This window comes from Mus musculus, chromosome 2, assembly GCF_000001635.26.
Source record: "Mus musculus strain C57BL/6J chromosome 2, GRCm38.p6 C57BL/6J".
Taxonomy (NCBI): domain Eukaryota; kingdom Metazoa; phylum Chordata; class Mammalia; order Rodentia; family Muridae; genus Mus; species Mus musculus.
In genome coordinates, this window is record NC_000068.7 from 13,474,380 (window position 1) to 13,502,067 (window position 27,688).

Genomic DNA, 27,688 nt, shown 5'->3' on the forward strand with positions numbered 1-27,688 from the left:
AGCACTCGGGAGGCAGAGGCAGGAGGATTTCTGAGTTCAAGGCCAGCCTGGTCTACAGAGTGAGTTCCAGGACAGCCAGGGCTACACAGAGAAACCCTGTCTCAAAAAAAAAAATATTGACCCCCCCTTTGGTTTTATATATGTATGTGTGTGTATGTATGTATGTATGTATATATACATATATGCATACATAAATATATATATATTCATTTATTGCTTAGAACTCTCTGAAGTTCTTGAAGACTAGTTTTATTTGAACTAGAGGACAACCAGAATGACCTCTTTCCAGAAGAAAAAAAGAAACTAACATGTATCATGTTTGTAAGCCTTATCTGTGGACATGGTCCACAAGTGAATATATTAAATGAATATACATGTATGAGCACAAAAGAGTGATGGATCTAAAGATTCTCACAGAAGCATTTCCCAGGTCTGTGTTTTCGTGCTGTTTGCTGCTGATACTGTTTTCTGTCTCTTTCTTACTTTGCCGTCCTATTGCATTGATGAATCTACACTGTAAGTTAGGCATCCTACACCATTCCTTTTTTTTTTTTCCTTAGAAATCATTTTGTGATTGGGTTACCTCACTCAGGATGGTATTTTCTAGTTCCATCCATTTGCCTAAGACCTTCATGAATTCATAATTTTTAATAGCTGAGTAGTACTTCACTGTGTAAATGTACCACATTTTCTGTATCCATTCCTCTATTGAAGAACATCTGGGTTCTTTCCAGCTTCTGGCTATTATAAATAAGGCTGCTATGAACATAATGGAGCATATGTCCTTATTACATGTTGGATCTGAGTGAGATAACCCAATCACAAAAGAACACACAGCTATGCACTCACTGATAAGTGGATATTAGCCCAGAAGCTCAGAATACCCAAGATACAATTCATAGACCACATGAAGGCTCAAGAAGAAGGAAGACACAGTGTGGATATTTTGGTCCTTCTTAGAAGGGGGATCAAAATAACCATAGGAGGATATACACAGACAAAGTTTGGAGCAGAAACTGAAGGAAAGGCCATCCAGTGACTGTCCCACCTGGGGATCCATCCCATATACAGTTACCAAACCCAGACACTATTGTGGATGCCAACAAATGTTTGCTGACAGAGGCCTGATATAGCTGTCTCCTGAGAGGCTCTGCCAGTGCCTGGCAAATACAGAAGTGGAGGCTCACAGTCATCCATTAGCCTGAGCACAAGGTCCCCAATGGAGGAACTAAAGAAAGGACCCAAGGGGTTCGCAGAGCCAAAGAGAAACAACAATATGAACCAACCAGTACCCCCAGAGCTCCCAGGAACTAAACAACTAACCAAAGACTACACAAGGAGGGACTCATGGCTTCAGCTGAGTATGTAGCAGAGGATGGCCTTATGGAACATCAATGGGAGGAGAGGACCTTGGCCTTGTGAAGCCTTGATGCCCCAGTGTAGGGAAATGCCAGGACAGGGAAGTGGGAGTAGGTGGGTTAGTGAGCAGGGGTAGGGGGGTTGGGGAGTTTTCGGAGGGGAAATGAGAAAAGGAGATAAAATTTGAAATGTAAATAAAGAAAATATCTAATAAAAATGGAAAAAATATTTAAAGTGAGCACAGATTCTATTTCAAGGGCATTGCCTTGTGATGGCATCAGGAAGCCTGATGTAGTACCTGCTGGACAGTTCCCACAGGTGAATGATCCTGGAGTGTTCAGGCAGGGGACCAGTGGAGCCTGGGAACAGCCACCATTGTTGATCTCACATTCGTTGATATCCTGGCATTGGTAACCATTTCCTTGCCAACCTAGAAAAAATATTGATTAAAAGATTAGCACTTAACAACTTAACAAGGAAGAACTACAGGTAGTTAAGACATACACAAAATCATTCTGGGTTGACAACATGGCTCAGTGGGTAATGATGCTTTCCACTAAGTATGATCATCTACGTTCAATGCTTGGGACTCACATGGTAGGAGAGAGCTAACTCCAATTTGTCCTCTGACCTCTAAAGGCATGCTATGGCATGCACTCCCCAACCCAAATAAATAAATAAAATAAAAATTTAAAGAATAATTCAAACTGATGAATAAAATACACAAAACTATAGATTAAAATGAGATATCTCTAACTGGTAGTCCAAAATTTACTTTAAATACATAGAATCTAATTCTGATGAAGTGTTAGATAAATGGGGCTCACTTGCAGACTGTTGATTGGATGTTAATTAAAACCAGTTTGGAATGAGATCTGGCAACATTCATTAATTTTTAAAAATAAATTCCTTTTTAAGTAATTTTACTTCTTGAAATGTGTTCTTTGTAGATAAAACCATCCACATATTACAAAATACATTAGAAGACCTACCGAGGCATTGCTTATAAGGACAATAAAAACAGTTGAGCGCCTCAAGACTCATCTATGGCACTGAATTTTAAAAGTAATTTTAGAAATGCCCATACATATGCACATTCGTACATTTGCACAATACAAACATTGAGAGAATTTTCTCATGCATAGTTTAAGTGTATACAACAAATTATAGAACATTATGAAGAGTTGGAGTCATACTAGTAATCTGCAGGAATGACTTGCTGAAAACTGTGCCTATATTGGTAAAAGTAAAGAAAAGTGAAGGATGAGATTAAAGGTGAAAAGAAACCTTTAAATATTCTATTGTAGCCAGTTATAATGTTAGTATTACTCTCGGGATTCATTATAATAATAATAATCATGTTTACATATCTTCACCCTTTAGCATACTTATAATGTTAGGACTAAGTGGGGTATCCTTCATAAACTGACTTAAGGAAATGATCATGTCTGAGCATGGTTAGGTTGCATACACAAGGAGCTGAGAGACATGCACTCTAGCCCTAATGATGGTTCTCACAGTAAGAAGACATAGTACTATGCTCTGCTTTTGTACAGATATGCTTGTAATACCTACCTAACATTTATAACAAACATATAGTGCCTTTAAGATTCAGGAAAAAAAATAGAATGATTAAAGACAAAAATGAAAATTTTTGCTTTCAATTCTTAAGTTTTGTTTCTCTTTGTTTTCTTCAAATAAGAAAATGAAAAAGCAAGCACACACTACCCACCCTTTAATTTAAGCCATTTGTTTTATCTGATATCTACTGTTTAAGGATTGGCATCATAAATTACGTTTGAGAATTCAGCTACGTGTGACTTTTGCCCCTGAGATGCAAGAGGAGAGGACTTTCTTCTCCTTACCTTTGCTAGTTCTAAACCAACACCATGCAAGCACCCGTTAAACTACAAGTCTCTAAATGCAGCTCTAGGTGCACATGTGCCTTGGTTGACAGAGTCATGGCGTACTCTGCAGCTCACCTCAGATCCAGGGCCAGGCAGATGTGGATTTATATCTGGCCTCGAATAAGCTTTGTGTACATGGAGAAGTTATTTAGTCTTTCTAAGCCTCAACTTCTCCTATTTACAATGAAAATAACTCTCTTCCCACGTCTAATTATGGCCTAAAGTTGGATGCTGGCACACTGCCTAGCAAATCTCCAACTCTGGAGACCTGTTCTAGCATTAAGATGCTCTTGAGTAGGACATGCAGGTAGGTTTAGGCACCTCTGGAAAAATGATCAGTGGTAGAGGGAAGTTGATTCTGGTACCTTGTCTGTGTGGTATTCAAAGCCTAGCATGTGTCCCCCAAGAAAGTACCTTTTGGGCAGGCGCCACAGTAGAAGGAACCTTGTGTATTGAAACACTGTGCATGTTCTGAACAAGGTGAAGGCTGGAGGCTGCATTCATCTTTGTCCTCTGTGCAGGAGATACCATTTGGCAGTGTTGTCCACCCAGCATCACAGATACAGTTAAATCTCAGCTGAAAGGAAAACAATAAAGTGAATAAAGGCTATGGGGAAGAGGAGAGAAAAAGGTCTGAATATCTCACCAAACCCTGAACTCTTTACTGTCATTCAAACGTTCATTTGCATCAGGTCAGTTGAGTGGATTCTCTTTCTCTTCCCATATGATTTAAACATTTAGACTAGACCATGGGAAAGGAACATCTTTATTTCAGGATAAAAGGATCCTATAATTTATCCCAAAGATGCCCAGGAAAGAGTAACAGTAATCAAGAGCTGTAATTACAGTCAATGGACTCAGCCAGCTATGTAGTTAAAGGGTAAACACCCAACTAGGTACAGACTTCGGGCAATCATTTCCTTCTTAAAAATCTCTTCTCTCCACTCCTTCCTCTCACTCCTACTGCTAGAAGGGACTGTTTTCTATCTCTTAAGAATCTTTAAAAATTAATTCAGAATAACTAAAATTCTTGTAACATCAAACTAGCCAGACTACCCTACCCATCTAGGACCCAGAGCTGAGAGGAAGACTGGAGAGCTAGATCCACAAAGTGTGCCCTTCACAGGGACTCAAGGCCCGAAAAATCCAGACATGAGATGCTATTGACAAAACAGAGCCTGTAATGTTTCCGTGTCTTGTCATTGTTAAACATACAGGCCAGGAGGCCAAGCCTCACAGTTTTCTGAATCCAGTTTTCTGTATAAATTATCTCCCCATTTGCTTGTGTGTGTCCTACCAAGAAATGGAGGGGACTTCACCTCTACAGTCACTTGTAGCAGCACAGTGATGGTCTAGAGTCAGCATCAGCATGGGGAGCATGTAACACTGGTTTCCACAAGAAGCACTGAGGGGAAGGGACCCACCTGTCCATGATAAACTCGCTGTAAATCCTCGCAGATGCCATGCTTACAGAGCTGCTGAGAGCCCTGTTCACAGTCATTATATTTGGATGCACACTGAGGTCCATACGTATCAGGCGTGCAGTCACATCTGTTGGTTACACAAGAGCACAAGCTCAGGGTTTGCAGTTTTAGTACCAGACTCTGTCCATTGGCATCCATAAAAGGTATCCATCAGTGCAAACCAATAACGTTAATAATAAACCAGCCAAGCAGTTTGGTCAGCTGCAACCTTAGAACGAAATTCCTCAGTTCTCCTCCGAGCAGTGCACCGAGTGATTGTGTTATCTTTGCAAATCAATTGTCAGAGAATCATGATTCAATGTTTTATAGGACTGGGGCAATAAATTCTTTTGATCTCAGTCATCAAACAGTACTGTCAAAAGTCAGGTGTCTGTAAATCATGGGTAATGGAGTTCATTCAAGAAGGGAAACGGGAGATCAGCAAGTTCACTGCATTCATCCTATAGCACCTGTCAAGAAGCGCAGGTGATGGTCTCTGCCAGGGGCCTTTCTATTACAGAGGAAATATGTATTCTTTCAGGAAGAGATGTTGTCAATAGTGGGGACATTTCCTTCACAGTCATACTTTAATGCATAACAAAATATAATCATCATACGGTTCCTAAATACTAAGAGATGCACTACCACTAGAAATGTGAGGTAAACAGAAATCAAATAGGGGAAGTTTGTTTAGTTGTGACTTTTTAAGTTGCTGGCTTAGCTGTATTTCTGCAAAGCATAGGAAAGGGATCTTGTAAGGTTGAGAGATGTGGTGGGGGTGAAGGACTCACAAAGACTAAGTGTGAGCACATCCTAGGGAGTGGAAAAGCCAAGCACAGAGGTCATGGTTAGACCCCAGCAGAGATTCATCCCAAAGGGAACTGAATGTCAGTGCTAATGCCAGAGGAGGACGAGGGAGGATCTGGAGAACATGTTTGTCTCTCATGTCAGGGACCTTGAGCTACTTCCTGAGGCTCCTGGAAAGGAAGACTCGCTACAAAGCAGAAAGGTTGTTGTAGCACTATGCATTCAGTACCAGGAGCTCAGCTAATAATCACAGATGTCAAAGTGTGATAGTGCAAGAAGTGAGTTTGAAACAATCAAGGCATGTCAGGGCTGGATTGAGAAACAATTGCTGGGGTGATACCCAGAGTCACTTCCAAGTAAAAAGAGTTCAATGTGTATTGCCAGAAATGGAGAGGACAGATATGGAAAACCACAATCTATGCACTACCATTTAGAGCTGCCAGACTTACCAACTTAGAATACAGGGGACACAGTTAAATTTCTATCTCAGGTAAATGAATACTTTAAAAATATGTAAGTATGTTGCATGTAATTTATAGCACTACTATGTAATTATAGAAAAGTTATTTAATTAATAAATAATGTCTATGAGCATTCCAAGATTTCTTTACTCATTAAAACCAGGTCATGAATTAATAATAATTAGTAATTAGACTTAGATTTGATGTTCGCTCCCTATCTAATAGCTACTCATCTTTTTCCATGCTTTCCCTTATGCCCTGTTATCTCTCCTCTTCACTAACTCATTCTTCCAGGGAAGCAAATTATACTCTTTGGGATTATCATATTTTTAAGCATTTCTTATACATATTTAAGCATTTGATTCATTGCTAAATATTTACTCTGTAAGTTTGACATGTAAAACAAAACAACTCAGAACCAATTATTACAAGTTTTTCTAAATGCATTTTCCATGCAAGGACTATTAGGGTATTTGGGAACCGCTGGGACAAAGTGATGAAAGTGTAAATCCGGAACAGATGCACTAAACATTCACCTCTGACAAGGTACTGACTCATGATGCCTCATCCAAAGGTCTTTCTCTTGAGGAAGTACTCAGAAGTATGTTTCTCTAATAGCTAAATACCTAACCACTGGAAAACTACTTATGATGTCAGAGTAGATTGGGCTCAAGTGTCTGAGGGCAACCCTCTCTCCTTAGCTCTCACTTACTTCTTCCTAGCCATTGTCACTTGGAGCTGAGTGGACATAAATCTTATAGTCTTTCAAACAATATGCAAAGTAGACTTCTTTCACTTAATTTAAATATTAAAGGAAGGAGAAAAGGAAGAAGAAGAGGAGGAAGAAGAGGAAGAGGAGGAGGAGGAGGAAGAAAAACAAGAAGAGCCAGAATCAGAAGAAGGAGGAAAAGAACAACAAGAAGAAGGAGGAGGAGGAGGGGGAGGAGGAGGAGGAGGAGGAGGAGGAGGAAGAGGAGGAGGAAGAGGAGAAGGAGAAGGAGAAGGAGAAGGAGAAGGAGAAGGAGAAGGAGAAGGAGAAGGAGAAGGAGAAGAAGAAGAAGAAGAAGAAGAAGAAGAAGAAGAAGAAGAAGAAGAAGAAGAAGAAGAAGAAGAACAACAACAACAACAACAACAACAACAACAACAACAGCAACGAGAAGGAGAAGGAGAAATGGAGGAGGAGGAAGAGGAGTGAGGAGGAGGGGGAAGAGAAGGAGGAGGAGAAAAGAAAACAAACAAGTAAACTATAGCCTTTCTTGCTATGATCTTCAAAAGCAAATGTTTTCATCTTATTTTACAGGAATGCAGCAAATAAGATTGCCTACAGCCACAGAACCAATGTATGAGAGAAGATGAAGAGAAACCCAGGTCTGCTTTACTCAGCTCCGTTATTTTTCTGTGTTACATTTCTGTTCTCAAGAGTAAAGTGAGTATGAAAATTTTCCATGGACTTTATAATATAATAGCATTTGTATGTGAAATATGTTTTCAAAGTGACTCAGTATGGCTTTTAAAGGAATAAATATTTATGAAGCAATAATAAAAGGCATATGTTTTTTAAACTACCTTAGTAGTATTCCTGCCTTTGATAGTAATTCCTTTTAAATTTTATTTATTATGTGTGTATGTGTATGCATGATGTGTAGGTTGGTGTGTGGCTATGTTCATACCACAGTGTGTGTGTTAAGTCAGGAGTCGGCTCTCTCCTACCATAGGATCCAGGGATCCTATTAGGTCACTGAGCTTTTGCAACAAGTGTATTCACCTGCTGATCCATCTCTCAAGCTCTTGGTTACTAGTTTTTGTTTTTTTAAAACAAACAAACAAACAAAAAGTCACCTTTTTATTGTTGGTTTTATCCTAGTAGAATGAAACTAGGCTTTCGGTCTTCAGAAACTGCACTTGCCAATTGAGAAGACACTGAAATATCCTTCCATAGTCCTAGTTAATTTGTCTTAGAGTCCATGGCTCAATATCAGTACATTGGATAACTGAAAAGAATTAATAAAATGTAATACCTAACTAGCACAAATGCCTAACAGAATTATCTTCACTACTTCAACTTTGCAATGCTTTAAATTCCACCAATGATATGGAGATAGCATAAGATGTACCACGTCAGCACTGTGTGCCTGGGAGTAAACACAGCTTGTTTTCTTCCTAGAAAGCCTTGTAGGTTCTCACTGTAAGTACATGTACCACCCAGGGGTGGCAAAGCCAGACCCTAAGAGCTAGCTTACATACAAAGCAAGTCAGGAGACAATCAGAAGCAACGTTCACAATGATTAGGAGACAATAATACCGAGAAGAGAAAACTGCCTTTCTCTTGGCTCTCATGGCAGCTGGAGGCAAAACCTCAGGAATTAGTTGAAACAGGTGAAAGTTTATCCTGTCCTATACCCATCACTCTAAAGAAGAAACTTTTCCAAAGTGGGGTGGGGGACCAAAAGAAAAGAAATTGCCAATAAAACAGGGATCCCAACTACTAGTACTTACATGATGCCTCATCTTCTCAAAGACATTCATAATGATGAATTGTTAAACTTGTGAAGAAAGAATTCCATTTCCCCCAACTAAGCTGACTCACAGAATTTTCTAATTGCCTGCCATACCCACATTGCTAACTAAGATCATTCAACAGCAGCTCATGGTTTCCTTATCAAATTCATGGTTCAGTTTCACAAAGGAGCTTCTGAGCCCAGTGAAACTACAGGTAATTAAGCATTTTAACTTCCCAGACTTAACAGAATTCCAGGAATGGTTTAAATGCTCAGTGTTTTATTACATACAGACTCACAAAGCAAAAACTAAATTTTATGCTCATGAGCAGTATATATTTTATTTCATCCCTTCGAGATGTTGAGGGTGGATAATGGCTTAGCCAGTGAATTGCTTGTCTTGTAAGTGTGAAGACAAGAGCTCAATGCCCAGAACCCATTGAAAAAGGAGAGAGGGAAAAAAGGTCTAGGCACTGTGGCTTACGCTAATAATCTTGGTAATGGAGCGTCAGGGAGAGGAGGGCCCCTGGGTCTGGCTGGCCAGTCAGCCTGGTCTACTTGGCACTTTCCAGGCCAATGGGAGACTGTCTAAAATACAAGCTGAGGGGCTAGAAATGTGTAGGCAGTTAAAGGCACTTGCTGCCTTTCCAGGGTACCTGGGTGTGGTTCCCAGCACTCACAGGGCAACTCACAACCATCTGTAACTCCAGGAAGTAAACACTTCTTCTGTCCTATGTGAGCACTAGGCATGCATGTGGTACACAGATATGCATGCAGGCAAAGCACTCAGACATATAAAATTTTAAAAATAATAAAAATTACAACAACAAAAACAACAAACAAAACCCAAGGTAGATGGCACCTGAGGAGAGACATCTGAGGTTGTTCCCTGGCTGCTACATACATGTGCATCCATGCACGAATACAGGAAAACATACATATAGAGACAAGTTCCTGGAATATACCTCAATTCATGTATTTAAGATGTATTCAACTTGCTGGGCATAGTGACGCACACCTTTAATCCCAGCACTTGGGAGGCAGAGGCAGGCAGATTTCTGAGTTGGAGGCCAGCCTGGTCTACAAAGTGAGTTCCAGGACAGCCAGGGCTACAGAGAAACCCTGTCTCAAAAACCAAAAACCAAAAAAAAAAAAAAAAAAAAAAAAAAAAAAAAAGATGTACTCAACTTGGATTCTCAAGGCTACATAAACCATTTTCATACCAAGAAATTAAGAGTTAAGAGTTGAATGCTCTGCTTTCAAATGCCCCCCAGTAAATCTATGAGGGCAGCATCTAGAAACAACCAGGAGCCAAGAGTTAGCAGAAATCCTTCAGCTTTCCTGTGCGTAGGGAACAAGAGCGAGTTCAGTCCTGTCTTGTAAGGGTATGCTACCTCCCTCTGAAAAACAACACTGTCTCTCCCTCTCTCCTTCTTCCTCTCCTTTCTTGTGTGTGTATCTCACATCCTTGACATGCAATGAAGAGTTGTAAATTGTGAATGCTACAGGTCCCCACCCCTTTTTCCCTTTTATAGGGTAAGTATGAAAAATAATGCTAGAAAACAAATAGCAATGGCTTGTATGAACGGCTCCTCTTTGACCCACACCACCACAGATTTACTGGCATAGAATGCACCAAAAGGTGGTGAGATAAAGAAATATTGGAATGATATTTAACCTCCAGGACATTACTAGATACTGGGGAGGCAAGCAATCAAATGTGCTAGGAGTCAGTTTGGGACACTTGTCACTGATATCTCCAGTTGGACAGTCTGATTGATAAATGGCCATAAACAGAAACCATGCGATAATGCTTTCAAGGGAATGAAAGTCAGCTGGAGCCAGAATGTGACTGGCAGCAATGTCACTGGGCACGGTTTCAATTAGATCCAAAGTCTGAACAATAAAGCCCTCAAAAAGTTCACTGGTTGTCCTTCAAAGCTATGGCTTTTACTAATGACTCCAATCACTATGCCCCATGACCAGGCCTCTCAGAGAACATAGTATTAGACATAAGGGAGAAGCGGTCATTTGGGGTTGTGCACAATAATTGAATTTATAAAACATGCCTAGTAGAAGTTTGCCTGAGTCATATTTATTAACCTAGAGTGAATCAAAGTTTTAAAGCTCAGAACAAAGGAACTATGGTTCCTTCTTGAGAAAGTATGTTAAGAGATGACAGGGTTAAAGCAAAATTATTACACTCATTTCTGCCGGGCACTGCTACAAGACACCAGAGGCGTGAGGAAGGGAGCAAATAAACCGCTCTTTAATCAAGTTAGATTATTCTGCTGAGCAATGAGGAGTTTGTGCGGTAGCAAAACTGGCTTCTTAATCCTTATGGGGCCTCGGAACACAGGCAGGTAGCCAAAATATAGCAAAAGATGCTGTCAAGTTCCTCTCAAAAATTATTTTAAGAAACTATACACTAGTAAATCTGCCAATGATCAAGCATTAACTTCCTGACTTGATTAGCTGGCTTTACTGGCCAACACTGCTGAAGTCCAGTGGGAAGACAGAGGCTTTGTGGGATCTTGTTCAGTTTAAGGGACGGTTTCCTCGGAAAGACTATAGGTGGGATGAGGTGATTGGAAGATGCCATGAGTGCATCATTTGATCAAAATGAGTCTGTAAGGGGACAAGCTGCATGGGTCATTATGGCTGCTGGGACCTTATGGCTAATTGAGAATGCAGTGTCTTAACTGGGTCTCTGAATGTTCTTTCAATCTTTGGTGTTTTGGTCAACATTCTTTCACAGTGTGAATGAAGTGCCCATATTGCAACTGTAAGCCTGCTAATATATGAAATTAGCATAGCACTGGGGCACAGGGATGGTGGCCTGTGCCTGTGCCACACAACTTCATCCCATAGCTGCTCTTTAAGAATCTGATTCTTGCTCAGGCATCAACTCAATTGCACCACGTTTTCTGACCACTCTATGACAGTCATGATGGCCTTCTCCTTCCTCAGAGATGCTGCTAAAATGACTTCTTCATGGGGTGAAAATTTGTATTTATTTGAGCAAAAAATATCTATGAATATGTTCAATAAAAGTCAGGTAGCCCCTGTGGGTGCCTAGTCTCCTAGTATTATAGACCGTCATTTGGATACTTTTAATGACTTGCTCTACTTGTCCTCCAGAAATACACACAGCATTTTAAAAAGAAGTTACCTGAAACTCCCCATAGTGTTCACACAGGTGGATCCACTCTGGCAGCCAAAGGGTGTTCCAGCATAAAGTACACACTCGTTAACATCCTCTGAGCAGAAGAGACCCTGCAGAGATGTAAAGAACCCAGTCAGGCACCATAGGACATGGGCGTTTATAGAACAGTATTCATACAATATATTTAATGACTTATATGTGGACAATAAGCCCTTGGTGAAAGCAAATACAATATTAATAATATTAATCTTGGGCTAAGATTCTTCTAGAACTCAGATCAGACCAGGACCGAGATGCTCCTCACGGGAGTACATTGGTCAAGTGGTCACAAGAGAGAATCTTTACATAGACGAGTCCTTATTTCAAAAGGCTGCTATACTTGGGGGTGGTTACTGAGTGATTTTGTTGGTGTCCATGCATGCAGTATTCTCACTGCTACCGAAAGAGAAGAGGGCAAGAATATTCACATATGCACTCCAAGACTCAGCCCATGCTTTCCAGTGCTGAACTACTCAAGCCAGTGCTAACAGAACGAACTGTCATGGCCCAGGGTTTAAATCTGCCGCTATTTGGCACAAGTCACTGTGACTCGTGAGGCACAGAATCCTAGAAACTTTGGTGGATAATAGGTGTGTCTGAATGCATCCGAAGAAGCCATGGCTGGCTCCCTGCCAGCCGTTCTCTGATTTTTAAGTGAAAGCCTGAGTGACTCACCTTCCACTGTGAAGGGCAGATACAAATAAAGGAGTCGTGCAGGTTGACACAGGTGCCACCATTGTGGCAGGGATTGCTACTGCAAACTTTTCTCTCCACATTCTGAAAGAAACGACAGGACAGTTAAGTCAGTGAGAGAATAGTGCTTGTCCTCAGTGCACAGTGAAGAGCGCTTCAGTTAGCCTGTGGATTTCTCCTCATCTATGAGGGCTTCCTCCAGAATTCCTCCAATGACTCTCTTCCCCCTTCTAGTCAATTCTCTTGTAAAAATTGCAATCATGCTCATTTTCCTTAACACCCTACATACTTTAGAGCATGGTTCATCTGAGAAACAAGTGCTACTAGACAGGAATAAAGATTTCTAGCCCTGACTGCTCTTCCAGGGGTCCTGGGTTCAATTCCCAGCAACCACATGGTAACGGGATCTGATGCCCTCTTCTGGTGTGTCTAAGGACAGCTACAGTGTAGTCACATTAAATAAATAAATCTTAAAAGAGAGAGAGAAAGAGAGAGAGAGAGGGAAGGAGGGGGAGGGAGGGAGGAAGGAAGGAAGGAAGGAAGGAAGGAAGGAAGGAAGAAGACTTCAAATGAGGGTATAAGAATGAATGTTGCTATTGCACTAAGAAAATGAAATGGAAATTTCCACTCTCTTGCCTAGTGGTCTTATCTCAGGTACCTCTAGATAAGCCTTTGAAAACGGATCATCTTTTATTACCAGCCCTCCTGCCACTGGCTCAGATGACTGAGCTCTTTTCTCTCCAAGCCCCTTTGTTTGAAATGGAGCCAGCAGATACACCTTTTGCCCTCTGCTCACCTGACTGCTTTTAGACCAGGACAGCAAACAGGGCTACCTTTGTCCACACAAACTGGGGATCTCACCCTTCGTCAGCTACCGGGCACTATTCTGTACAATTTGTAAAGATTTAGGGGTGCAGAGGCAACAGTTTCACCGAGGGCAAGTGATGATGCAGTCAAGACATTTTAATGCATTGACCTTAGTCAAATCTTGTTTCAAGCAGGGACAAAGTGTTTTTTACACCCATACATAAGTACCAACAAAGGCTCAGAGAAAACCAACTTAGTTCCATGGACAAAATTCCGGTAGCTGACGAAGGGTGAGATCTCCAACTTGTCCAGTGCTGTTTACTGCAAAGCCCATTCTTTCTCTGTCCTTGTTATAAATCCCAGGACTACACATTCATGTGTGTCTGTGAATTCTGCTTTCTTCCCTCCTATGATTTGTCTTCATGTCAGAACCACAATGAGTTATGTCCAGTAAAGGGCCAAAGGACATTATTAAGAACATTGGCCACAAACTTTTGAGTTTTCTGGTGAACGAAAGCAGTTCAAAGCCATAGATTTGGGGGTTCTAGCAGGAACGAAAATTAGTTAGCAGTCAGGAGGAAGAGGAGGAGGGGGTGGCAGTGACTGCTGACCTTGTCCTATCACAAAGCAGAAGGAAATTGACATTGGAAACCATTAAAACCTTGACCCCGACGATAGGGGAGAGGACAGCGGAAGCTCATTTTAATCGCAATCTCCAGTTCTTGACCAGCAATGAAACTGGGAAGCACTGTAGGAGTTTGAAAACCCCCATGATGCTTTGCTCCACAGCAGCCAGTTCTCTTTACATGTTCTCATGTGCTCAGCTATTCCCTGAAGATGTGAAGGCTGAGGTACAATGTGTTCTCGAAGTGATGAACAGAGAACATGAAGTTGTTCACCAAACTTAATGCCCACAGTAGGAGGTCAACCGTTATGGAAAGGAGTTGTAACTATTTGAGCAGATATTATTAACTGGGAATTGCAGAATCATAAGTATTGGTACATTCTATACATTTCTTTGGGCAGAAGGGTTATGGTTTCAACCGATGTTTTAGTCATTTGCCCACAAGGAAGGTGAAAAGCATAAATGAACACAGTCTTGCCTACACATAGCAAGGTTAGAGTGTATTTGCTCTGGGGAGTGTTTTAAGCTGAACTGCCAGCCAGTGCAGTTTTAAGGAGCCGAGAACACTGTACAGCCCCAGTATTCTGAGCTCAGCGAGGAGAGGCTATGTGGTTTTCTGAGACTCAGTTATTGATGCCAGCTGGGGGATCACTAGCTGACCAAACATACACAAGTAAAGCCACAGCAGGATGGCTAAAGGAGACAGTAAGGGGTGGGGCTTGAGGGCTGTGAACTCAGGTGTAGAAGATCCTACATTCTTAGTGACCTTAGGGTGGCATACTGCCCTGGGTTTTCTCGTACATCCTAGGGACGGAGGCAGGAGCAGGAATCAAACAATGGAAAATCAAGTCCTTGGTATTGATTGACCGCTTAAAATGAAACTATTGATTCATTTATATTACTACTACTATTTATTATTATTATTATTTTAGGTTAATTCATACTATGTATATCAAGGTGGTCTGTAACTTGCTACGTACGGTAAGCTGGATTCAAACTCTCAATACTCCTGGTTCGGTCTCCTGAGTACTAGGTTTACAGAGGAACAACAGCCATATTTACCTTAGAAATGTTGCTTACATATTTTCGGTGACTATCCATCCGTAGAACTTACCTGCTGTAAGCTTTGAAAATCTCTCTCAAGATCCACGAGCTGTAGCAGCGGGGAAGAAAATGCACCAATTACCGAGCGCAGAGACTGTCACGTGATGTTACCCATTGCTATGCTGCTCTTTTAGGGACTCATTTTGCTTGGTTGGTTTTCATTCATTATTTTCCCCCTCCTTATTCCCTTCCCTTCTGGGGTTTCTTTCTACCTGTAAATTTTTAAAGGTCTTTTAAAAAGAAGTTCAGCCCACTGATAAGCTGACTCTCTGTTTCCTTCACAAGGAGATTACAGCACAAAGACAGTGATAACCCCCCCTTGGTTCGCAAGGAAGATGCTATCAAGACTTGAACAAAGCCAAGCCTTGGGCAAGGGAGATGCTATCAGAACTTGAACAAAGCCTTGCCGTAGTGCTTACTGCCTTCTGCCACTACCACTCCCTAGCCTCCATTACAGCTATGCCACTTGACCCCAAAGTTCACAATGTAACGATAAACAGCTAACGACAAAAGAGCTCACTACGTACAAAGTTGGATTGACAAGAACTCATGGCTCTTACCATGAGCGCAATGCATATGTCGACCTTACCTTCGAGTTAAGTTGGTGGACTTGACTAAGTATATTTTGAGGAAGACCAGTTGTATTCCTTTTTAAATCTATAATATCATCTTTGTTTCTCTGGATCTAATATTTTAAAAAGAAAAAGAAAAGAATAACAATATGGAAAAATATTTCCATCTTACAGGAGCAAGCACTAAAGCTTCATTATTATAAATTCAAAACATGTGGCAAAGCTCAGTTGACTCTTCTAGAGCTACAATGACTTTTGTATATGTATTTTCCCATAATGTAATAACGTTTTAGAGTGCATATTAAGAAGTGTGGTAGTCTTGGGCTATAGCTCAATGAGAGAGAGCTTGACTACGATATAATTTAAAACTTTCTCCATTCAACCCCTAGTAACACAAAAATGTATGCTTTTGAATGAGACCTTTTGAATTTTAAATCTTGCCCCAATTACTTATTGTCTATTTTTGGACATTAAATATTTGCCCACTTTGTAACTCATAAGTGGAATAATAATCAACACTTTCATGGGGGAGTCCTGAGAGTCAAGCAATATAACACACAAGTGCATGACCCAGCCGCAGCATGTGATGTTATTAATGCTGAGTATGGAAAGCGTTCAATAAAGTATTAGAGTAACTGACTACTCTGCTGTGGCAATAGTGCTGCAGAACACATCTGTGCCTGCTCTGGTCCCCTCCTTATTGCCCCACACAATGCACAGAACACATCTGTGCCTGCTCTGGTTCTCCCTTTTCCCTCCCTGCAGAACACATCTGTGCCTGCTCTGGTCCCCTCCTTATTGCCCCACACACACTGCACAGAACACATCTGTGCCTGCTCTATTTCCCCTTTATTCCTTCTATGCAGAACTCATCTTCCCTCCCTATAGAACGCATCTGTGCCTGCTCTGGTCCCCTCCTTACTTCCTCTCTGGTAGAGGAGCTCTGACTTTCTGGCTCTTCTCTGAATGGTGAAATCTGTCCCTAAGCAATGAGCCTCCTCTTCTGGCATTGACCCCTCTCTCCTCACCATGAAGTCTTTATAAGGCTTCTTTTTCTCATTACAGATGGTTGTGAGCCACCATGTGGCTGCTGGGATTTGAACTCAGGACCTCCGGAAGAGCAGTCAGTGCTCTTAACCACTGAGCCATCTCTCCAGCATAAGGCTTCTTTTTAAGACCTGATCTTATGGTTGTGTTTTCTGTGCTCAGGATTCAAGGTGCTGACTAATATTGAGCTGGTCAATTTAAGCTAGTATATATTGATTAACAAAGCAAGAGCTGTGTTTTCCCAGTGCATTACCTGGTGTAAACATTCGCCAAGGTCATCATCATTTAATTTGATTTTCCCCAGGGAACCAGTTCTAAATTCAATGTTTTGGGCAGAGCTTGTAAGAAACACTAAGTTTCCCTCCTCCGTAGTCATCCGAGGCCTATACAATTTGAGCAGAGAATTCATCAGTAATTAGCACATAGAGTTTTAAATTTTAAACCAAGTTTCTTGCGGAATAATGATAGACTTGCTATACATATCCTCATTTCACACTCAATCCAACCAAACCGTCTCTATTCATCTATCATTATTTCTCTGAGAATTTCTTAATGATATATTTCCCAGGAATCGCAGATGTGACTCACTCACAAGTGAACAAAGACCATTTGTAAATCAGAAAACAGTTCTTTATACCAGCCCAAATCTTCTCCCCAGGGGCTTTTTAACATCGCTACTTTCCTTGAGAAACTTTGACTTCTCGTGTTATTTGTTACGGACAGCAAGGATAGACTCCAGTCCCTTAGCAGAAATAAGCCACGCTTATACTTACTGGTGGAGATCAGCAATTCTTTTCTGTAGCTTCTGCTCTGGTGTTCCAGTTTCACCGTCTAATCCGGGTACCATCAATAAAGTAACAAAACCCCAGAGAAAATGTGAGGCCATGCTCCGCAGCTCCCCCGCTCACCTCGCCGGCAAGAGGGAGACCACTCTGGCCAGCTGAGTCCAGAATTTGAGGGCTGCTTGCAGCCAGTTGCTCTTTGATCAGCAAAATATTCTTTAACTTTCCAGTCTTTCCAAGAAGGCTTAAGTTATTTTGCTCCTTCCTGAAGAATGTCAATGATCTTAGATCTCTAGTACTGTTCAACTTGTGAGGGGTCAAAATCTACCTTAAGTTATGCACAACTTAATCATTATTTGCTTAACCTTTGAAACAGTAACCAGCGGCTCCGGAATCATCCACTGAAGGAATCCTTGCTTAGGAGGCTCTCAGCTTTTGGTAAATAGTGCTGGAGAAATAGAATTTCTGCAAAAGAAGTGATTTCTTTATCTCATACTGTGCATAAAGGTTACTGCTAAGTGTTCTTCGGAGCCCCAAATTTAAGAAGAAATGGGGAAGAAGTCGTGACCGTGGATTTGCACTCATTTCTCGGCCCTGAACCACAAAAGTAGGAACAGTAAAACCAAAAAGAAACCAGGAGAAGGAGTCAGTGTCAAAATTCAAGAGGATTCAAAGGCAACTTCAGGGGATCAGCTTACATCAGTGGGGAGCCACAGGGAAGTGGCCCCGAGTTCCAGTAAATAATCCTCACCATGTTCACCTAGGCAACCCTAATGAAGCCCAGGAGGCCACACCTGCACACAGGCATGAAAAGAGTACGAACTTTTTTGTTTTGTTTTGTTTTGTTTTGTTTTGTTTTGTTTTGTTTTGTTTTGTTTTGTTTTTGAAAGAAGGGGCTCAGTGAGAGCAGGGAGAGGATAGGAGAAGGCAATGGGATGAATATAATCAAAATATATGACATACATATATGAAACTGTCAAAGAAAAAAATAGTTGTATTTTTAAAGTAACTCAAAGAAGCAAAGGAAGTAGTTGGAAAACATATATACCAAATGAGATTAACATCCAGAACTTAAAAAAAAAAAAAAAATCCCACAATTTAACAAGAAAGTATGCAACAAAAAAAAAAAAAAAAAAAAAAGCCAAAGAACAGAGTGGAAATACCCTCAGAAAAGACTTACAGACATTTGTGACCATATGGCTAGCAGCTCTGCTAATCTGGTGACTCTAAATCAAAACCATGAGACATAATTCCATACCCAGTAAATGGCACTGCTACTATAGAAAAGAGCATAGAGATTCCTAGAATTACAGGTTCACACTACCACACCCAATATACAATAGAATGTTTTTCAGCCATAAAAAAAAAAAAAAAAAAACAAATCAGCACACACTACAAAGTAGATACAGGAAAGTGAAAGAAAACCACCATCTACGAGCCTGCTTACATACGGTGCCTGGATGAGTTTGACTCTGATACAGAAACCGAGAATGGTGATTGCTGCAGGCTACAGTGCAGGAGAATGAGGGCTCCCTGTTTAATGCTTGTAGAGATCCACAGAGAAAATACAAAAGGCTCTGATGAGCCGCAGATGCAATGGCAGAAGTACAAGCCTATGGACCACAAAATTAAAAGCTGGCTACATATATTTCCCAATGACCTTTGCACTGAAACTATAGTTAGTCTCGAATTTCTGCCATCTGTAGATGCTGCACACAGTAGAGAGAGGCTACCTGAGCCCTAGAGAAATTCCTAGGGTCTAGAAGCCCAGCAGGTAACTCCCAATATCAGCACCCCAGCTTCTCTCCCAGCAAGCCACCCAAGGCCCATCCCAGAGCCCTGGCTCAACATACGCTTTGAGCAAGTCAACAGCAGCTCAAGGGAACCACAGCTCCCTGGATTGGCTGGAGGATGGCTCCTCTTCCAGAAGTTTCTGGAGAAAAGTCAGCTCTGACTGCATGCTGATCGTTATGTCTGAACTTTCTTCTTTCTGATTTCTCCTTCTCCTTCACTGGGAAGTCCCCTAAAGTGCAAAGATCTAGGATACTCTCTCTCTCTCTCTCTCTCTCTCTCTCTCTCTCTCTCTCTCTCATTTGCATTGTCATTTAAATTTTAAAACCTTAAATTTAAATTAATTTAAATTTCTCAAATATAGCTGCTCAGTTTGATACAGTGGATAAATGTGACCCTGTAGCTGGGAGTGGTGGTGCACACCTTTAATCCCAGCACTTGGGAGGCAGAGGCAGGTGGATTTCTGAGTTCGAGGCCAGCCTGGTCCACAGAGTGAGTTCCAGGACAGCCAGGGCTACACAGAGAAACCCTGTCTCGAAAAAAAAAAAAAAAAAAAAAAAAGAATTTAAAATGTGACCCTGTTTTACTCCTGTCCTATTTGACCACTATAATTGAACTAACACAACCAAAGAAAGTATATTTCAACTTGATTTTCTTTTTTTTTAATGTTTTTATTTTTTTTTAAGTTCAGCAACTAATTTTATTTTATTTTTTTAGCTTTCTTTTTTTATTAGATATTTTCTTCATTTACATTTCAAATGCTATCCCAAAAGTCCCCTATACCCTCCCCCCAGCCTGCTCCCCAACCCACTCCCAGCTCTGGCATTCTGCTGTACTGGGGCGTATAATCTTCCCAAGACCAAGGGCCTCTCCTCCCATTGATAGCCTACTAGGCCATCCTCTGCTACATATGCAACTAGAGACACAAGCTCTGGTTGGGGGGGAGGGGGGTACTGGTTAGTTCATATTGTTGTTGCTCCTATAGGGTTGCAGACCCCTTCAACTTGATTTTCTTTTGAGCTGATGTTGAAATAACAAGTCTTATTGTTTAAGAGGCAGATGTGGTGTAGTACGATGGGGAGATGGCTCAGTGGATAAGAGCATGCACTGTTCTTTCAAAGGACCAGACTTTCCATCCCCAGCACATACATCAGGTAGAACTGTCTGTAACTCCAGCTCCCAGTTCTTACCGCTCTAGCCTATGTGAACACCCAACACATGCACACATTTGCACACACATATACAGTAGTAAATACAAAAATCTTTTCAAACAGAGAGATAAATATATAATAAATAGTGCTTGAGGCTGGACATAAATGTTTTAAAGTTTCATAAATCCAAATTTGCAGTTCATCATTTCGCTAGACCCAAGGTCACCTAGGCCTAAAACTTTTCTAAAACTCCTAGAACCTAAGATGTTTTTTAAAAAATGGAATATTTTATGATTAGGCCTTTGGTTCACATCTCAAATTCTTGGGAAGTGACCAGAATAATGAGAGAGAAAGAGGAGCAAGAAGGTTGAAAAGGCAAAACTTTGTCTTGTTTTGTTCGGTAAAAGAGAAAACATTACTGAAGATGGAGCCAGCCAAGTGGGGATGCTTCATGCTATTGCTACAAACCCTGCCATGGAGTCCTCGTGCTCTTCTTGTAATGGTTCTTGTGTGTGGAGGTTTTCAGGGCTGACCATTTGTTACTAAGTAGCCAATTTCATTTAAGAATCAATAAATCTAAATTCAAGGCTCTGTATCTTGCCAGTATTTTCTCAAAACCTGTGTACGTCTATTCATTTGTTTAACAGTATTTTTCAAGTAACAAGATATAATTTAAAAAAAGACTAAATAGTAAGTGATTCCAAATGATATTATTTCAAAAGCCAAAGTTATATTTAATAGAAACTAATTAGGAGTTGCCCAAGGTTCAGTGGGGGTACCATTAATATGAAAGCTCAGGGGACCATTTATGACAAAGATCTGATTGACACCTTATTTGTGTGCATTCTAGGACTGCATGCTTAAAATACATGACATCTTATGAGTATAAGCTATAACTTTTAAAATTGATTGTTTTATACATATATAGATAGATATATCTATATCTATCTATCTATCTATCTATCTATCTATCTATCTATCTATCTATCTTGGTTTTTCGAGACAGGGTTTCTCTGTATAGCCCTGGCTGTCCTGGAACTCACTTTGTAGACCAGGCTGGCCTCAAACTCAGAAATCTGCCTGCCTCTGCCTCCAGAGTGCTGGGATTAAAGGCGTGTGCCACCACACCCAGCTGTCATATATTTTTAAATACCACTGTATTCATTTGCTTTCTACTGTTGCTAAACCACAACAAAGACAACTTATAGAAGGGAGGATTTGTTTGTGCTTATGGTGCCAGGAGATAAATGTTGATCACCATCAGGAAAGGAACCATGGCAGGCTAGGAGCAGCAAGCCCAGAGCTCACACCTTGGACTTACAAGTAGAGAGAAGACATGAGTCTTCAAACTCTCAACACCTGCTTCTGATATTCTCTCCAACACGGCTACACCTCCTAAATCTCTCCAAACAGTGACAGTAACTAAGGAGCAAGTGTTCAAATATGTGGGCCCATGGGAGACAGTCTCATTCAAACCACCATACGAAAGAAGGATATAAAATGCTGCTGTCTGCATTGAATGCTATGAAAAACACCCACTAGCTTTCTCATAAATAGTAACAGATACATGTTACACAATGATCCAGCCTTTGACAATTTAACCACTGGCAGGGAGATAAGAGGGAAGTTTGACAATGGAAACTATTTGGTACATTTACACAACGATAAGATTGGTTGGTATTTTTCTGTACAGAGGACAATTCAGACTCTCTAACATCTAAAAAAAACCTATTTCTTGATTATGCTTTTCCTAGACATCCCTGACTCAGCAGATCTGTCTCATGTAAAAGTCTCTCCAGTAGTGCCTTAATAAAAAGTTCCTCTTTTAACAACATTTTTCCTTTTAATAGTGTTCTTATTGTTCAAGAAAGTAATTATTATTCTAATTCAAACCTAGGTCCATGACTCTTAATCAACTTTTATTAGAAAAGGAAAACTAGACAATCCTCCCAAGGTCTGGCTGACCTCTAAGGAGGAGTTGGGGACTTTTACATCCGGCTCAGTGGCTCAGCTTTTCCTCAAATCAATAGACAAGACAGACCATCTGCTTCAGAGGTCTCTGGGATCAATGTGAAAAGCAATCGCTCACTCATTCTTGGACATTATCATTTATTCTGTTACCTTGCTGCATGCAGAGTTTCTTCAGCAAAGATGAAATCATTGTACAATGCATGACATTCAGAATAAGCTCCTCTTTCCCAAACACTCCACCACCATGAAATTCCAGCTTTGACTATCAGGTCTCCTGTCTACTCCTTACTCTACAATGTACTTACTAAAAATCTATAGTTGCCCTTTTGTAGCAGCTACCGTCTCAAAGCTACAAATTTAATATAAGGGGAAATTTCTTTCCTCCAAAGGCTCACTTTTAGAGAAAGCCATACAAATGACCAGGAAAAGCCTGAGTTCTTGGAGTTGCCATCCTGATTTATGATCCTTTCTCATTTTTCTGTTATGTTTTTACATAGCAGAAAGAGGATCTTAGCACTTAAGAGATATGAAAAAGCTTAGCACATTTAATTTCTGGTATGTAAGGGCTATTCACTACATATACAATGTTGCTATGGGGCCATATATTAATAAATAGATATAGTTCATCTCTCAGTCTCCTCCACCTTCCCTTGGGTTCAGGTTCTTTAAAGTAAAACAAGCAGACAAGTAAACCAACAATAAAATACAGAATTCATGGTGGTTCGCATTTTACTGTAAGAAAACATTAGGTGCAAGTAGGAGTGTGTGATCCCCATACTTATGAAGGAAGTTTCCAGAATGGAATTATTCCTTGTGGACTCTGAGGGAAGAAGATAGCTGACCCAGAGATAGGAGTGTAAGGCAAAGGTCAACTCTGTCAGAAGACAAGGCAGGGTGGATCCGGGAAGCAAATACCAAGGCCACCTGAGAAGATAGAACACATGATTAACTTAAATCCAAATACCTCCAAAAGCTGTCTGACCAAACAGGAGACCTTAAACAGGATGGAGTGGATTTTTCATGGGGTGCTGGCAGCTGAGTCCTTGAATAAAGAGGGTTTGTTCTAGGAGCTGCTAAATACTGGGGAAAGGACTGGAATGTGAAATATGTTGCTTAAAACACCCAAGAATGCCCTCAAACCCATTTTTAATTCATTCAAATAAAGCTACTAGGCCTGTCCAAGTTCCTAATGGTGTTTGTTACACTCACTGGCCTTTTTCTTTATTCTCTTGCTTTAGCCAAGTACAGACAAATGTATTTTGCTTTGCTGAAGACACTAGACACTCCATGTGTTGCTCCTTCCGAGTGGTCGGTGCATTACAAATAAATCAATAACTTTGGGTTTCTTAACCTCTGTTCCCAGTCCCACCTCTGCTCCCCCATTCTTTTCATGGTTTAAACACCACAGCCTTTCTTTCAGATGGCTCAATCCACTCTGTCTCTCTTCCCTGGGTGTAGTGATGATAATCTGAATGACTTTTTCTTTCTCTGATCTATAACTTTTCCAAGATCTTGGTACAATTTTTTTTTTTTCTGGGACACCAGTCCATCTCCTTTTACATTCTAAATTCTTAGTTCTGCCTCCACCTTTTATCTTAATCTTGTACAAATGAAAAATCCTACGGTCATCAAGGATGTACATGAAAGTAAATATTGGTGCATGGGAACTGCAAAGGATGCTCAAACATCTCATGCTCAAACATCTGTTTCTACTGTGGGTCTACTGAATCAAAATGTTCCCTGTGATTTCTACTGTGGCTCTATTTGCTAAGAAAGCATTTTTTTTCTCACAATCCTAAATCTTTTAGTTTCATAACTGAGTGTTAATAGAGTTAGCATCTTCTATTAATTTAAAAACGTGAGAGCCGATTTCTGACCATTTCTTTTGTTTTCCATGAGGACTCGGTTCCAAGTTCTTTGTCTTCTCTATGCTAGTTTGTCGAGCTCTGTTTTCTGTGGGACTTGTTCTCCAGGACCCGTTAAACCTTCTCTGAGCACATCAGTTTCAGCTTAAGATACTAAAGATCAGACAAATATGGGTGCTTGTATAACCACTCAGCTTATCACATGGCAAGATGGTAATTTCATGGGAACCTCAAATATCAATTTTCAAGGCATTTTCCCTTGAGACATTCACTTTCTGCACAGAAAAAAAAAAAAGAATTCTTAAAATTTACTACTAGAATCAAGGTTTACTGTATATTTCACTAAAAAGTATACAGACTATAATAATCCCTTTCTCCACAGTCTTGGAAGTTACTTAATGGGCGCATCAGTACTTTTCTTTTCTTTTCTTTCTTTTTTTTTCTTTTTTTTTTTTTTCTTTTTTGGTTTTTCGAGACAGGGTTCCTCTGCCTCTGCCTCCTGAGTGCTAGGATTAAAGGAGTGTGTCACCACGCCTGGCACATCAGTACATTTTGACAATTGCTATTTCATAGCCCAAGGCTTACTAGATAGTCCTATGAGCATTGTAAAAATTCCATTTCCTTACAGTCATAACAGATACTTGTTGCTTATACAGAAAGCCTTCAGTTATAAGGGAAGTTATCAAAAAGGTAAATTTTACGGCCTTCTTTGGCTTAAATTTGTTGTGGCGCTATAATGAAGGTACATTGCATAGACAGCCATGACAACACGTGACAGACGGTGTTCTATCAGGCTGTTAGGCAAACAATATGCTTCCACCTGGGAAAGATGCCCGAAGCCAAGCATGTGGAACCTAAGGAAATCGTGTTCAGTTGGTCCAGCTGTGTTTTCTTTAGAGAAAAGCTGGTAAAGAAGATAAGGGAGCAGATGTGCCAGGGTGGAGACCATCCGCTAAAGCTCTTGCTGTAACAGGAGCTGCTCAGGTAGCTTGGAGGCTGCAGTCCTTATGTGATAGTTCTGACTGTCAGACACATTGACCTGGAGAGCTGCATCTATGTGGAAGTCGCAAAACCAAAAATGATTGAGATCAAAAGATGGCTTGGAGCTACTGAGAACACTCTGGCAGCCCGAGGAGAATTGCTACCACCTTCAATCGCTTCAGTATGATTTTGGTGCTTTTCTAGCCCAGTTTCACATCAGTTTAAATCAAATATTAGAATTAACAAAGAGTTGAGTTATTAAATACAATATTTGTGACTGGGATGATACCTTTAAACCTTTAAAAGTCAACTCATTGTCTTTCTTAGGATTATTGCATTGCTTTAAAACTACATTTATAGGGCTGGAGAGATAGCCTAGCAGCTGAGACCTCTTCCTGCTCCTCTAAAGGACCCGGGTTCAAATTCCAGCATTCAGATTGCAAGGCCTTCAACCATCTGAAACTCCAAATTTAAGTAATCTAAATGGCCTCTTCTGGTCTATGTAGACACCTAGACACATGTAGACACACATGCAGACACACATAAATAGAAATAAAACTTTAAGAAATCCTACATTTATACATGCCACTGTAGGTTGCTTGTTTTTGTTTGTTTGTTTGTTTGTTTGTTTGTTTTCATTTTTTTAAACAAAACTTCATGGCAATACAACATTGATCCAATTGCTTTCATTTTCCATGGAAGATACTATGAAATAATTATTGAAAAGTATTTAGCTTAAAATCATTCACTTGCTGGCCAGGCACTGGTGGCGCACGCCTTTAATCCCAGCACTCGGGAGGCAGAGGCAGGCAGATTTCTGAGTTCAAGGCCAGCCTGGTCTACAGACTGAGTTCCAGGACAGTCAGGGCTACACAGAGAAACCCTGTCTTGAAAAAAAAAAAAAATCATTCACTTGCTTACTTCCTGAGAAGTGCATTAGTCACCTGGAAAATGAACAAATCCACTCCTGAGCTGAGCTTTTTTTAATACAGTGTGGTCTTGAGTGACGTAATGTAATGCCTGCATTGTTCCCCGTGCTTGTTCCTATAGTAACTGCAGGAATCTCCAGGGAGAAGGAAAGGGCAGCACAGGTTAATCATCACTCATGAATAATTCAGCAATGGCAGGGATGGTCCCTAGCAAGTAGATTGATTGTTACAAGTTATTGAGGATGTGAGAAACTTCTTTTTTTTTTTCAAGTTTATTTTTAAACAATAGTAATCCTGCCAAAGCCAGTTACAAGAATAACCCAAATTTTCTAACTAGAGAGGGAAGGGTCGAGAATAGAGTTTGGGTATGAGAATAAACCTTGGTGCGTTGATGACATGTGTGATTACATGGGCACACACAGGCACTACAGGAGTCCTCAGTTCACGTGGTCCATAAAACATAAATATGTCCTGGTCATCTTCCATCATTGTGAGACAAGGGTTTCTTATAAACACTGCATAGAGCAAAATCAGTATAAACCTCTAGGAGTTGGGGTTTTGTTTGTTTCTTTGTTTGTTTTTAGAGACAGGGTTTCTCTGTGTAGCCCTGGCTGTCCTGGAACTCACTCTGTAGACCAGGATGGCCTTAAACTCAGAAATCTACCTGCCTCTGCCTCCCAAGTGCTGGGATTAAAGGTGTGCACCACCACGCCCAGCTGAATTTGGGATTCTAAAAGCTAGTTGAAAATAACACAGCTCTATGCCTGCTGCTATCCCTGATAGAGCACTTCCTGGAACCAATCATAGCTGGATTTCCACAAAGGTGTTCAGTAGTTCGGTAAGGGTTATCTTTGGTGGGAACATCCATAGATCCCCATACTAAAATAATAATCAACATTATAATAAAATAATAAAAGTTAAAAAATAAAATCCTTTCCCAATCAACTTAAAAGGACCAAATTATCTTTTTTCTTGTTGATGTCTCAGGTTCTCTGAACAGGACAGTGGCATGACATTAGACACTATTTTTACTATAGTTGAAGATGCCTGCACCCAGGCTCCAGTGTGGATGAGTGAATGAAGGCAACAAAAGGTGACAGAAACACTTATAGTTCCTGTGTTTTGTTTTGTTTTTTTCAAAGAGGGTATCTGTTTGATGAGAGGAGGCAAGGGGATTGAGAGTCTGTCTATAGAGGGATCAATTTCTTGGACTCCCGGCACTCCTCACACATCTTGTCATTTTAATTAGGAGGACACAAATAAAAGTGGCACACAGAGGCACCTTTATCTTAGAGGAAGCTCTGTGAGGCCAGTGTGATTTACGATGGGGGCGACTTAAGAAGGCCATGCTTTCCAAAGGCCTGTCATTGCTAGGGGATTTGTTAATTGAAGTGCAGCACCGACCTATGGGAAGATTTAAAGTGTTGTCGTTGAGGGCAGGAAGAAGGATGGAGTGACCTCACCTCTAAGCCTTTTCCAGTATCATTGTTCTAAGATCTATATAGAAGAAAGTCCTTTGGATGTTTTCTTTATGGTGGTTTGGTCTATATTTATTACAGAGGTATTGCTAAATCAGGCTTTGTCAACAGTTCCTAGACTATGTTTAGAAGAGTCATAAACAATACCTTAAGAGCTGTATACAATTCTGGCATCAAATACTTTTCTCAGTA

General features: G+C 40.6%; 1 protein-coding gene across 1 annotated transcript in view; it reads right to left on the reverse strand.

Moving 5' to 3' along the window:
- The window catches only part of Cubn (cubilin (intrinsic factor-cobalamin receptor)), a 215,539-nt gene extending 198,042 nt beyond the window's left edge, over positions 1 to 17,497 (reverse strand). The window contains exons 1-9 of the mRNA NM_001081084.2: positions 17,322 to 17,497; positions 16,802 to 16,931; positions 15,519 to 15,614; positions 14,940 to 14,978; positions 12,376 to 12,477; positions 11,668 to 11,771; positions 4,691 to 4,817; positions 3,681 to 3,843; positions 1,658 to 1,789 (exon numbers count right to left, since the gene is read on the reverse strand). Coding sequence (NP_001074553.1) covers positions 1,658 to 1,789; positions 3,681 to 3,843; positions 4,691 to 4,817; positions 11,668 to 11,771; positions 12,376 to 12,477; positions 14,940 to 14,978; positions 15,519 to 15,614; positions 16,802 to 16,931; positions 17,322 to 17,434 — 1,006 coding nt within the window. The 5' untranslated portion in view covers positions 17,435 to 17,497. The remainder of the gene's footprint in view (positions 1 to 1,657; positions 1,790 to 3,680; positions 3,844 to 4,690; positions 4,818 to 11,667; positions 11,772 to 12,375; positions 12,478 to 14,939; positions 14,979 to 15,518; positions 15,615 to 16,801; positions 16,932 to 17,321) is intronic.
- Positions 17,498 to 27,688: the final 10,191 nt, after the last annotated feature.